This window comes from Coregonus lavaretus, assembly GCF_964263955.1.
Source record: "Coregonus lavaretus genome assembly, chromosome: 30".
Lineage (NCBI taxonomy): Eukaryota > Metazoa > Chordata > Actinopteri > Salmoniformes > Salmonidae > Coregonus > Coregonus lavaretus.
In genome coordinates, this window is record NC_140017.1 from 8,178,815 (window position 1) to 8,192,693 (window position 13,879).

The following is a 13,879-nucleotide window of genomic DNA, read 5'->3' on the forward strand; positions in this document are numbered from 1 at the left end:
CCAGACGAGTGATATGAAGATTCTATATGTAGTTCATATAAAATAAAGGGGGTGTCTTTTGATGGGTCCCTGCTTGGAGTCTGTCTCTGTCTTAGCCCATTTGATTAGACTGTTTTTCATTATCCTCAGGACCTAGGCTTCTACCACTGGAGGATTTGAAGACGGAAGATCTGTGTCACACCAGAGGTAAGGCCTCCAGTTTGAAGCACAGGATGAAAGGAAACATGACTCAATAATTTGATTCATTGATGTACAGTAGCTTCACAACGCTGATCTAAAGTGTGTGTGTGTGTGTCCAGTTCTGCTAGGGACAGTGGAAAGTGTGTCTGTGAAGATGAACGAGCGGTCCATCGTGATGGTGAACACCATGTCCATGCAGGCCTCGCGTGGCCATGTCAGCGCCCTGCCTTCCCCTCTCTACCTCACATTACCCGACCACTGCAGCTCCCCTGAACTGGTGCCGGGCAACACTTATATCTGGATGACAATTAATATCTCAGACACCATAAGATTCATTTCTGATCTCAGCGATCATTCCTCCCCTCTCCATTCCATCCTTTCCTGGTGCTCAAAATGATACATTTAACCATGTTTTGAGGCTATACAGTGCTTGTTTCTGAAATTACATTGTTTACAAACAATGTCATAAAAGAAGCGGTAACATTTTACTTGACCCCCAGTGTCATAACACGTTAACATTTCATCATATGTCATAACAGCTGACATAACTTGTCATAACCGTTTATAATATGGGCATGACACATATTTAGACTTGTTGTGACATATGTTGTGTTACTTTATGGCAGGTTAAGACACCTACATAAGTGTCAAAACCCACAAAACCTACTACACAAGGCAAAACATTCCATTACACCATAGCCTAGTATGTTTACGCTTTGTATATATTTTTAATTGACCATATTAAAATTATCATTGTAATTGTGCACACATTGATGTCACATATGCACCTACCCCAATGCTCTGTTGCTGATGACTGGGATGAATGCAGGAGCAGATTTCAGGAGCTGGACAGGGCACCCTCTTATTGACTGATAAAAGGGCATGTACATGATAGGCCTATCTGGCATATATGATTATGATGGTCATAATGCTTTATGACAGTGTCATAAAGTATATTTTCTACAAGTTATTTACAATATGATGAAAACAACATGACTGTAAAGAAAAAGCTAATTTGAATAAAATAACGCAATATACTGTATTTCACAACAGGTATAAACATATGGGTCATGACAGTTATTACCATATTATGACAGGTTGTGATAAGTTATGTCAGCTGTTATGACATATTATAACATTTTAGTCATTTAGCAGACGCTCTTATCCAGAGCGACTTACAGGAGCAATTAGGGTTAAGTGCCTTGCTCAAGGGCACAGACAGATTTTTCACCTTGTCGGCTCGGGGATTAGAACCAGCGACCTTTCGGTTACTGGCACTACGCTCTTTACCACTAAGCTACCTGCTTGACATGTTATGACTGTGTCATGACACTGGGTGTCAAGTAATGTGTTACCAAAAAGCAGGACAATAGGTAGTATAGGATTATTTTATGTATCATTATGGCACATGTAGGGAGATGCCAAAGGTAAAATATAATAAACATGTTTGATATTTTATAATCCAGATACATGCTTAAATAAGGAATATAGACATGTAGTATATGCTGTGTTTTGAATGAATGCATGTGTTCTTTCACAGAGGCTCTCAACAGTGTGCATTATATTAGTTTTTTAAGAAGGGGCCTAAGCCACGCAGCCAATAGAATGATAGAATGAGAGGCTTCATATAGAAAAAAGCATTCATGACATTTTGGAGTGGACATTGTGTGACAGCTGGACGTTGAAAAAGAAGGGTGGGGCAGAACTAAAATAAGTTAGGAATGTACGCATGTTTTTTCATTTGTGTGTATATAAGAGATCTCTAAGCCAGAGAGAGACAGTTGTTCCATGGAGCAAGCTCGGCTTTGTTATGCAATAAAGTCTAATTCTTGGATTCACAAGCTCCGGTGTCTTGAGAGATATTTTTGAGTTGATTATCTATTAGTCAAATATTTCTACAACAGTAGGACAATTGATCTAAGCTCATGAGGCATATGTTATATTCTTCAATAATCAATTTGTATATCATTAAATGTAAAAGTCAAAAGATTGATGTACAGTAGCTATCACAGATTGCACCCTTTAAGCCATCAGTAGATGTTGAAGCTATTTCCATACGGATGCCATTTCTTCATTGAAAGTTAACTTTTTTCAATGTGACAGTAACATCGTAGGTGTAAGCCTGTCTGTGAAGTGATTACATCACTTTGGAAAAAGACAGGTAATAAAGCGTATTTTTAACCAAGTATTTGTGTGTAGGTGTGCGACTTCCCCATGCATCAATACATTTGGTTATGGGGGTAGTTGCCTTTATGCTATCCCACATATGTACCATATTATCTGACATCAGAGCAGAGGAGGCAGCGTGGAAAGAATGTTGGTAAAGATTTAAGGACCAACGGGAAGCGACAGGTTGTTACATGCTCGCCCACTCCTACAAGTTGCCTCTGAGACTTGTTCCACCAATGCAATAACATCCCAGGGCACTGTGCCTTTTGGCTACGCCAATGAGCAGAGTATGTTTATGATGAACCAGACAATCTGAGGTGACCTCAGACAGAAGAGACGTTGCCTGCATAAGGAAGCTTTGTAGCCATGAGCCGGCTTTTCCTCAGGATACACCTTTACACAATGAGGTTGAAGCCTGTGGCGGCTGAGTTTTTTATTTGTATAATGATGTGTTTTCTTGCAGACATTGGCTGTGTGAAAGTTGATAAGTTGGTTTGTAAGTACATAGCACACAGTGGAGGCTGGTGACTTGAAAATTGAGGAGGATGGGAGACCCACGGTATAGGCGCGGGACACACAGAGACGACAAATTGTGTTTCAAAAATCGTCCGAGTAATTATTTTAACCTAAAGCATTTATTCAAATCAAATTTTATTTGTCACATACACGTGTTTAGCATATGTTATTGCGGGTGTAGCAAAATACTTGTGCTTCTAGCTCCGACAGTGCAGTAATATCTAACAAGTAATATCTAACAATTCCACAACATATACCCAATACATACAAATCTAGTAAGGAATGGAATTTAAGAATATATACATATGGACAAGCAATGACAGAGCGGCTGGACTAAGATACAGTAGAATATAATATATACACATGAGATGAGTAATGCAAGATATGTGAACATTATTAAAGTGACTAGTGTTCCATTTCTTAAAGTGGCCAGTGATTTCAATAGGTAGCAGCAGCCTCTAATGTACTAGTGATGGCTATTTAACAGTCTGATGGCCTTGAGATTGAAGCTGTTTTTCATTCTCTCGGTCCCAGCTTTGATGCACCTGTACTGACCTTGTCTTCTGGATGATAGCGGGGTGAACAGGCAGTGGCTCGGGTGGTTGATGTCCTTGATGATCTTTTTGGCCTTCCTGTGACATCAGGTGCTGTAGGTGTCCTGGAGGGCAGGTAGTTTGCCTCCGGTAATGCGTTCGGCAGACAGCACCACCCTCTGGAGAGCCCTGCGGTTGCGGGTGCTGCAGTTGCCGTACCAGGTGGTGATACAGCCCGACAGGATGCGCTCAATTGTGCAACTGGAAACGTTTGTGAAGGTTTTAGGAGCCAAGCCAAATTTCTTCAGCCTCCTGAGGTTGAAGAGGCTCTTTTGCGCCTTCTTCACCACACTGTCCGTGTGGGTGGTCCATTTCAGTTTGTCAGTGATGTGTACGCCAAGGAACTTGAAGCTTTCCACCTTCTCCACTGCGGTCCCGTCGATGTGGATAGGGGGGTGCACCCTCTGCTGTTTCCTGAAGTCCACGATCATCTCATTTGTTTTGTTGACGTTGAATGAGAGGCTATTTTCCTGACACCACACTCCCAGAGCCCTCACCTCCTCCATGTAAGCGGTCTTGTCATTGTTGGTAATCAAGCCTACTACTGTTGTGTCCTCTGCAAACTTGATGATTGAGTTGGAGGCGTGCTTGGCCACGCAGTCATGGGTGAATAGGGAGTACAGGAAGGGGCTGAGCACGCACCCTTGTGGGGCCCCAGTGTTGAGGATCAAAGAAGTGGAGATGTTGTTTCCTACCTTCACCACCTGGGGGCGGCCCATTAGGAAGTCCAGGACCCAGTTGCACATGGCGTGGTTCAGACCCAGGGCCTCAAGTTTAATGATGAGCTTGGAGGGTACTATGGTTTTGAATGCTGAGCTATAGTCAATGAACAGCATTCTTACATAGGTATTCCTCTTGTCCAGATGGGATAGGGCAGTATGCAGTGTGATGGCGATTGCATCGTCTGTGGATCTATTGGGGCGGTAAGCAAATTGAAGTGGGTCTAGGGTGACAGGTAAGGTAGAGGTGATATTCCTTGACTAGTCTCTAAAAGCACTTCATGATGACAAAAGTGAGTGCTACGGGGCGATAGTCATTTAGTTCAGTTACCTTTGCTTTCTTGGGTACAGGAACAAATGGTGGCCATCTTGAAGCATGTGGGAACAGCAGACTGGGAAAGTGAGAGATTGAATATGTCCGTAAACACACCAGCCAGCTGGTCTGCGCAAGCTCTGAGGATGCGGCTAGGGATGCCGTCTGGGCCGGCAGCCTTGCGGGGGTTAACATGCTTAAATGTTTTACTCACGTCGGCCACTGAGAAGGAGAAGCCACAGTCCTTGGTAGTGGGCCTCTTTGGTGGCACTGTGTTATCCTCACAACGGGCAAAGAAGGTGTTTAGCTTTTCTGGAAGTGAGACGTCGGTGTCGGCAATGTGGCTGGTTTTCCTTTTGTAGTCCGTGATTGTCTGTAGACCCTGCCACATACGTCTCGTGTCTGAGCCATTGAATTGCGACTCCACTTTGTCTCTATACTGATGTTTGCATTCTGCCATATTCCCAGTCAACTTGCCATGGTTAAATGCGGTGGTTCGCGCTTTCAGTTTTTTTTGCTAATGCTACCATCTAGCCACGGTTTCTGGTTAGGGTATGTTTTAATAGTCACAGTGGGCACAACATCACCTATACACTTCCTGATAAACTCAGTCACCTTTTCAGTGAATATGTCTAAATTATTTTCGCAAGCTACATGGAACATATCCCAGTCCGGGTGACCAAAACAATCTTGAAGCGTGGATTCCGATTGGTCAGACCAGCGTTTAATAGTCCTTTGCACGGGTACTTCCTGTTTGAGTTTCTGCCTATAGGAAGGGAGGCGCAAAATGGAGTCGTGGTCAGATTTGCCGAAAGGAGGGCGGGGAGGGCCTTATAACCATCCCGGAAGTTCGAATAGCAATGGTCGAGGATTTTAGCAGCGCGAGTACAACAGAACTTCGGCAGCCTAGTCCTCAAATTTGCTTTGTTAAAATCCCTGGCTACATTAAATGCAGCCTCAGGATATGTGGTTTCCAGTTTGCATAAAGTCCAGTGAAGTTCTTTGAGGGCCGTCGTGGTATCGGCTTGAGGGGGGATATACAGTGGGGAGAACAAGTATTTGATACACTGCCGATTTTGCAGGTTTTCCTACTTACAAAGCATGTAGAGGTCTGTAATTTTTATCATAGGTACACTTCAACTGTGAGAGATGGAATCTAAAACAAAAATCCAGAAAATCACATTGTATGATTTTTAAGTAATTCATTTACATTTTATTGCATGACATAAGTATTTGATCACCTACCAACCAGTAAGAATTCCGGCTCTCACAGACCTGTTAGTTTTTCTTTAAGAAGCCCTCCTGTTCTCCACTCATTACCTGTATTAACTGCACCTGTTTGAACTCGTTACCTGTATAAAAGACACCTGTCCACTCACTCAATCAAACAGACTCCAACCTCTCCACAATGGCCAAGACCAGAGAGCTGTGTAAGGACATCAGGGATAAAATTGTAGACCTGCACAAGGCTGGGATGGGCTACAGGACAATAGGCAAGCAGCTTGTTGAGAAGGCAACAACTGTTGGCGCAATTATTAGAAAATGGAAGAAGTTCAAGATGACGGTCAATCACCCTCGGTCTGGGGCTCCATGCAAGATCTCACCTCGTGGGGCATCAATGATCATGAGGAAGGTGAGGGATCAGCCCAGAACTACACGGCAGGACCTGGTCAATGACCTGAAGAGAGCTGGGACCACAGTCTCAAAGAAAACCATTAGTAACACACTACGCCGTAATGGATTAAAATCCTGCAGCGCACGCAAGGTCCCCCAGCTCAAGCCAGCGCATGTCCAGGCCCGTCTGAAGTTTGCCAATGACCATCTGGATGATCCAGAGGAGGAATGGGAGAAGGTAATGTGGTCTGTTGAGACAAAAATTGAGCTTTTTGGTCTAAACTCCACTCGCCGTGTTTGGAGGAAGAAGAAGGATGAGTACAACCCCAAGAACACCATCCCAACCGTGAAGCATGGAGGTGGAAACATCATTCTTTGGGGATGCTTTTCTGCAAAGGGGACAGGACGACTGCACTGTATTGAGGGGAGGATGGATGGGGCCATGTATCGCGAGATCTTGGCCAACAACCTCCTTCCCTCAGTAAGAGCATTGAAGATGGGTCATGGCTGGGTCTTCCAGCATGACAACGACCCGAAACACACAGCCAGGGCAACTAAGGAGTGGCTCCGTAAGAAGCATCTCAAGGTCCTGGAGTGGCCTAGCCAGTCTCCAGGCCTGAACCCAATAGAAAATCTTTGGAGGGAGCTGAAAGTCCGAATTGCCCAGCGATAGCCCCGAAACCTGAAGGATCTGGAGAAGGTCTGTATGGAGGAGTGGGCCAAAATCCCTGCTGAAGTGTGTGCAAACCTGGTCAAGACCTACAGGAAACGTATGATCTCTGTAATTGCAAACAAAGGTTTCTGTACCAAATATTAAGTTCTGCTTTTCTGATGTATCAAATACTTATGTCATGCAATAAAATGCAAATTAATTACTTAAAAATCATACTATGTGATTTTATGGATTTTGGTTTTAGATTCCGTCTCTCACAGTTGAAGTGTACCTATGATAAAAATGACAGACCTCTACATGCTTTGTAAGTAGGAAAACCTGCAAAATCAGCAGTGTATCAAATACTTGTTCTCCCCACTGTACACGGCCATGATTATAACCGAAGAACATTCTCTTGGGAGAAAATACGGTCGGCATTTGATCAACAAAAGGACTTGAGTTCCTGTACGTTACTACAATTACACTATGAGTCGTTAATCATGAAACACACACCTCCGCACTTCTGCTTTTCGGAGAGATATTTATTTATATAATAATAATAATAATATGCCATTTAGCAGACACTTTTATCCAAAGCGACTTACAGTCATGCGTGCATAATTTTTTTTTTGTGTATGGGTGGTCCCGGGGATCGAACCCACTACCTTGGCGTTACAAGCGCCGTGCTCTACCAGCTGAGCTACAGAGGACCATAAAGACATTTATAGTACAATATTTATAGTACAATATTATGGGGAATGGGAATGAGAGGGCTACTTACACCGTGTTGGTAAGGGATCACAGCAGTGATTGAATGAGGGTATGATATATGAGTTGAGGTGTTCAGAGGCATGACTTCAGTGCAGGACAGAATTTGACTGGGAAGACAAAACTAACACACTACACAGACAAAAGAGCTAAGAATGAGTTAGTCCAAGCAAGGAGCAAAATCATTGATCTGTAATAATGTGATTGTGTGTGTGATTGACTCTACATACAGTAATGAGAGAACATTTAAAAGGGGTACTCACAGCACTTGGAGAGGAAACATTCAATATGCCAGTGGATGAGCGGGCACATGAGACGTGGCTTCAGTTCACGTCAGGAGAGAGTTGACAATCGTAGTGGAGTGGAGCTCTCATCACCTCTTAAATCAGGGAACAGGAGGGGACTTACTATAAATACAAATAGCAGATACAAATCGATTACAGCTGTGCCGTCGTAGGTTTGAACAACAAGTTTCTCAATGAAGTTAAACACAGACTGCAAATCTCGCCCACTTGACACATCAAAGTAGCCCAAGAAACGTTCCTGAATATAGCCCTGATCATCCACATACCTGAAGATAACTGGCAAGTTCTACCCCCTGGGGCCTGTAGTTTTTCCTTATCTGTTAAACCAAACAGGAAAGCTGATTAATCAGTTCTTAGAAGATTAAGGGCTATGATGGAACCAGTTTTTCCTAATCAGGTCACATGGGGGGGGGGGGGGGGGGACACTGTCAAACTGCAGCAACCTTATACTTGTTCATATGAATTATACACTGCTCAAAAAAATTAAGGGAACACTAAAATAACACATCCTAGATCTGAATGAATGAAATAATCTTATTAAATACTTTTTTCTTTACATAGTTGAATGTGCTGACAAAATCACACAAAAATTATCAATGGAAATCAAATTTATCAACCCATGGAGGTCTGGATTTGGAGTCACCCTCAAAATTAAAGTGGAAAACCAACTTTGATGTAATGTCCTTAAAACAAGTCAAAATGAGGCTCAGTAGTGTGTGTGGCCTCCACGTTCCTGTATGACCTCCCTAAAACGCCTGGGCATGCTCCTGATGAGGTGGCGGATGGTCTCCTGAGGGATCTCCTCCCAGACCTGGACTAAAGCATCCGTCAACTCCTGGACAGTCTGTGGTGCAATGTGGCGTTGGTGGATGGAGCGAGACATGATGTCCCAGATGTGCTCAATTGGATTCAGGTCTGCGGGCCAGTCCATAGCATCAATGCCTTCCTCTTGCAGGAACTGCTGACACACTCCAGCCACATGAGGTCTAGCATTGTCTTGCATTAGGAGGAACCCAGGGCCAACCGCACCGGCATATGGTCTCACAAGGGGTCTGAGGATCTCATCTCGGTACCTAATGGCAGTCAGGCTACCTCTGGCGAGAACATGGAGGGCTGTGCGGCCCCCCAAAGAAATGCCACCCCACACCATGACTGACCCACCGCCAAACCGGTCATGCTGGAGGATGTTGCAGGCAGCAGAACGTTCTCCACGGCGTCTCCAGACTCTGTCACGTCTGTCACATGTGCTCAGTGTGAACCTGCTTTCATCTGTGAAGAGCACAGGGCGCCAGTGGCGAATTTGCCAATCTTGGTGTTCTCTTGAAAATGCCAAACGTCCTGCACGTTTGAGCAGACACATGCACATTTGTGGCCTGCTGGAGGTCATTTTGCAGGGCTCTGGCAGTGCTCCTCCTGCTCCTCCTTGCACAAAGGCAGAGGTAGCAGTCCTGCTGCTGGGTTGTTGCCCTCCTACGGCCTCCTCCACGTCTCCTGATGTACTGGCCTGTCTCCTGGTAGCGCCTCCATGCTTTGGACACTACGCTGACTGACACAGCAAACCTTCTTGCCTGAGCTTGCATTGATGTGCCATCCTGGATGAGCTGCACTACCTGAGCCACTTGTGTGGGTTGTAGACTCCGTCTCATGCTACCACTAGAGTGAAAGCACCGCCAGCATTCAAAAGTGACCAAAACATCAGCCAGGAAGCATAGGAACTGAGAAGTGGTCTGTGGTCACCACCTTCAAAACCAGTCCTTTATTGTGGGTGTCTTGCTATTTGCCTATAATTTCCACCTGTTGTCTATTCCATTTGCACAACAGCATGTGACATTTATTGTCAATCAGTGTTGCTTCCTAAGTGGACAGTTTGATTTCACAGAAGTGTGATTGACTTGGAGTTACATTGTGTTGTTTAAGTGTTCCCTTTATTTTTTTGAGCAGTATATATATATATATATATATTTTTTTTTTTTGTCTGTGAGTTGAACTAATCTGCTTTCTGGTAAATATTTGAAAACATGCTCGAATTGGCTGTACATTTTTCATTTGCATAGTAAATGTATTTATTTCAAGTAAAATGTTCCATTGACTGAAATTGACTGTTCAGTTGCCCAGTTCCTTACTGGTCCTTAACCCCTTCTCCCTAGCCATTAATATTTTGTGCCCAATTCCAAATAAAACTAGGCCAGGGTAGGTTTGGAATTGGACATTGGTTTCTAGTTAGGGTTTACATATCTGGAGGTTCTAGATTTGTGTAAGTAAGATGGCAGAAGTATCACGGAGCCCATTACACAGCAGGGTGGAGTCATACTGAAAATATTAAGGGCTTAATTAAACTTTGAGGCTTGTACCTTGACGTGGTGAGAGAGCGTTCAACTAAACTAGGTCCATGTTATTGAAAATTAAGTAACCTTTGTGTTTGCTTTTTCATCCTGCCTCCTCCCCTCTTCCCTTTACTCTGCTTTTGATTTCCAGCGGTTCTGCCATGATCCAAGATGGCGGCAACAAGACGATGATTAGCTTGAACAAAATTGAAACCCCCCCTTCCTAGACTGGCTGCCTGTGAAGGACAAGTGACAGGAAGAACTAGCCGCAGCACTTCCGGTCTGTTGATTCTGCCTCTTCCCTCTCTCCTCATCCTTTAAGTATTTCTCTCCTCTCCCTCCAGATGATATTCTGCATCTATTGACATCTTATTGCCCAACAATCTGCCCACTTATTCCATCCCCTCCTCCAACCCTGGAGACCTCCTCCCACTCCCTCAACAACCCCTATGATGTCAAAAGTTAGACAGGTATTCTTTTTTTCCTTTTCTATTACTTCAATTAACCTCTTAAGGGTCGGACCCTTTTTTTAAAAATTTTCGCCTAAAATGACATACCCAAATCTAACTGCCTGTAGCTATTGACCTGAAGCAAGGACATTCATATTATTGATCCATTTGAAAGGAAACACTTTGACGTTTGTGGAAATGTGAAATTAATGTAGGAGAATATAACACATTAGATCTGTTTAAAGAGAATACTAACAAAAAAAACACAATATAATATTGCAGTTTAGGCGCAATTTAGATTCTGGCCACTAGATGGCAGCAGTGTGTTTGCAAAGTTTCAGATTGATCCAGTGAAGCATTGCAATACTGGACTATTTTGTATCAAGTCTTCCCAAATGTGCCGAATTGGTCAATTGATACATTTTCAAGTACATAACTATAGAGAACATACAAAACTGATATGGTAATACAAAATGTAAGTTTACACACTCCCAGGAATGTCATACATGATGGATCATTGGCTTATACACTAGCTTTCACACATCTAGATGGCCAGGTGGGGTGGGTGTGGAGCCAGAGACAGCAGGGGTTCAAACTGTAGAACCCAGTTCCTACATTTGAATATAAAAATGGATTTTATCAAACAAAATTATGCTACATTTTATCTCTGGGACTCTCAGGATGACAAATCAGAGCAAGATTACTGAATGTAAGTACATTATTTACCTTCAGAGGTGAATGTATCAAATCAGTTGCCGTGATAGGTTTTTTGTTGTTATGCACTCTCCTCAAAAAAATGTTCACTGATATAGCTACTGTAAATTGGACAGTGCAGTTAGATTAACAAGAATTTAAGCTTTCTGCCCATATAAGACATGTCTATGTCCTGGAAAGTTTGCTGTTACTTACAACAGTCATGCTAATCACATTAGTGCACGTTAGCTCAACCGTCCTGTATACGGGACACCGATCCCGTAGAGGTTAACAGTATTGCATGTCTAATCGAACATTTAATTGAAAATAAACCAATCAATAACTGTATTTTTACATACCTGATCTACCTGTAACCTGTGTTTGCATGTTTACGTCTGTCTCCTCCCCTGTTCCCTTTAACTCTGCTCCTGTTCTCCAGAAACTAAGGGTTTCTGCCTAACACCCAGACGTGGATCCACCTGATGTCCTCCGTTACCAACCACTCTCCCACCTTTTCATTACATCATCTACAGTTATTGTCATGCTGTCATTATCTGCTAAGAAAGTTTGCTTGCCGTATCATACTGGGCACATAATATGTGAGATGCTCAGATGAACTGAAAACACTAGCACTGCAAACACTCAGAACAAAGAGAGATGCAGTGACTGGACTTATAATATAATAATAATAACCTACTTGAAGAGTCTCCCTCTTCAAGTCCCCCTTCCGAGACTGGCTGCCTGTTGAGAACAAGTTACAGGCAGAACCTCCCACCCACACAGCACTCACCTCCTCTCTATTCCACACACCAGAATTCAGTATTTCAGTCTATGAATACCATGTGAGTGTACCAATTATTATTTTTTATCAATTGACAAACCTGTACCACAAAAAGATCAACGTTTATATATTTAAAATGTAAAAAATTGCCAGGTTTGTTTTCACAGCTGTTTCACAAGGTGTTCATTGTAGTAAATTGTAATGTATCCCTTGATGGCATGTTAGTTCAACATTATTAATTGTTGTATCCTAGGCCCTACAGTAGGAACATATACAGTGGGGAGAACAAGTATTTGATACACTGCTAATTTTGCAGGTTTTCCTACTTACAAAGCATGTAGAGGTCTGTAATTTCTATCATAGGTACACTTCAACTGTGAGAGACGGAATAAAAAAAAAACAATCCAGAAAATCACATTGTATGATTTTTAAGTAATTAATTTGCATTTTATTGCTTATTTTCCAGACCTTAATCCCATAGAAAATCTGTGGAGGGAGCTGAAGGTTCGAGTTGCCAAATGTCAGCCTCGAAACCTTAATGACTTGGAGAAGATCTGCAAAGAGGATTGGGACAAAATCCCTCCTGAGATGTGTGCAAACCTGGTGGCCAACTATAAGAAACGTCTGACCTCTGTGATTGCCAACAATGGTTTTGCCACCAAGTACTAAGTCATGTTTTGCAGAGGGGTCAAATACTTATTTCCCTCATTTAAATGCAAATCAATTTATAACATTTTTGACATGCGTTTTTCTATATTTTTTTGTTGTTATTCTGTCTCTCACTGTTCAAATAAACCTACCATTAAAATTATAGACTGATCATTTCTTTGTCAGTGGGCAAACCTACAAAATCAGCAGGGGATCAAATACTTTTTTCCCCCTCACTGTATATATAAAACATGGGGGATTGGAAGTGATGCAGACAATTACATTGATGGAAGTTACAATCTATCGGCAATATTAAGCTGATCTACCCCCTAAAAAATCATAATAATAATTTTTTTTTAACAATGCTCCAATGTTAAAAGTCTAACACTCAAACTGTGGGTCCCGACTCCTAGTGCAATCCCCAGGAAGTTGCATGGAAGTCTATATTTATGCTCAGCACGTCGGCAGTTTAAAAAAGCAGGTAGTCTGTGAGAACAGCGCAGTGGTGACGCACATGAATCTACGTTTTGTCTCCATATTTTATCCCAAATCACTCCCTTCCCATTCCCCTCGCCCCTCCATTTGCGCGTTCACACATGCCTCCTCAATATGCACAAGTGTTCTAAAGTTGAGGGAGTGAACATTTTCAAGGGGACAGGGGCTAATTAGGCCGTCGGATAGCCACTTCGATCGAGCCATCAAGGCTGCCGGCTCCTGAGCCAAGTGTATCCGAACACGCATCGCACCGTGTTATGTTTCAGAGTTTGCACAATTTCATACAAAAGGACAATGAGCCACATGTATTTTGTTTGTGTCTGATTTTGAGGACACATAACAAAATAAACACATCCCAAAATAATTATTTGTTTAACTTACGTATTGAAAATAACGGGGGGTTTGTTCATTTGAATTTCATGCTTGTTTTATTATTTAAATGTGGAACATGAATTGCGTAATTCAAGTCACAGTGTGTCCTGAAAATTATAGGTTTATTGAAGTCACCCTCTAAGTAATCTCTCTTCATTGCTCAATCTGTTGATTCAAGGAATTAATGGGCTAAAACCCATCATTCTAATAGCTAGAACTCTCCAGATTCCACATGACTCAATACTTTGACCTTTAGCAAGAACAGTGGGAAGCATTTCAATCACTTCA

The 13,879-nt window shown here is 42.6% G+C and overlaps 1 protein-coding gene across 1 annotated transcript in view; it reads left to right on the forward strand.

The window, feature by feature from the left end:
• LOC311105734 (uncharacterized protein) overlaps nucleotides 1-577 on the forward strand; it is a gene marked incomplete at both ends in the record, with an annotated part of 28,935 nt that extends 28,358 nt beyond the window's left edge. Inside the window, 2 exons of the mRNA XM_084147946.1 lie at nucleotides 130-186; nucleotides 300-577. Of these exons, the coding sequence (XP_084004072.1) occupies nucleotides 130-186; nucleotides 300-577 (335 nt within the window). The remainder of the gene's footprint in view (nucleotides 1-129; nucleotides 187-299) is intronic.
• Nucleotides 578-13,879: the final 13,302 nt, after the last annotated feature.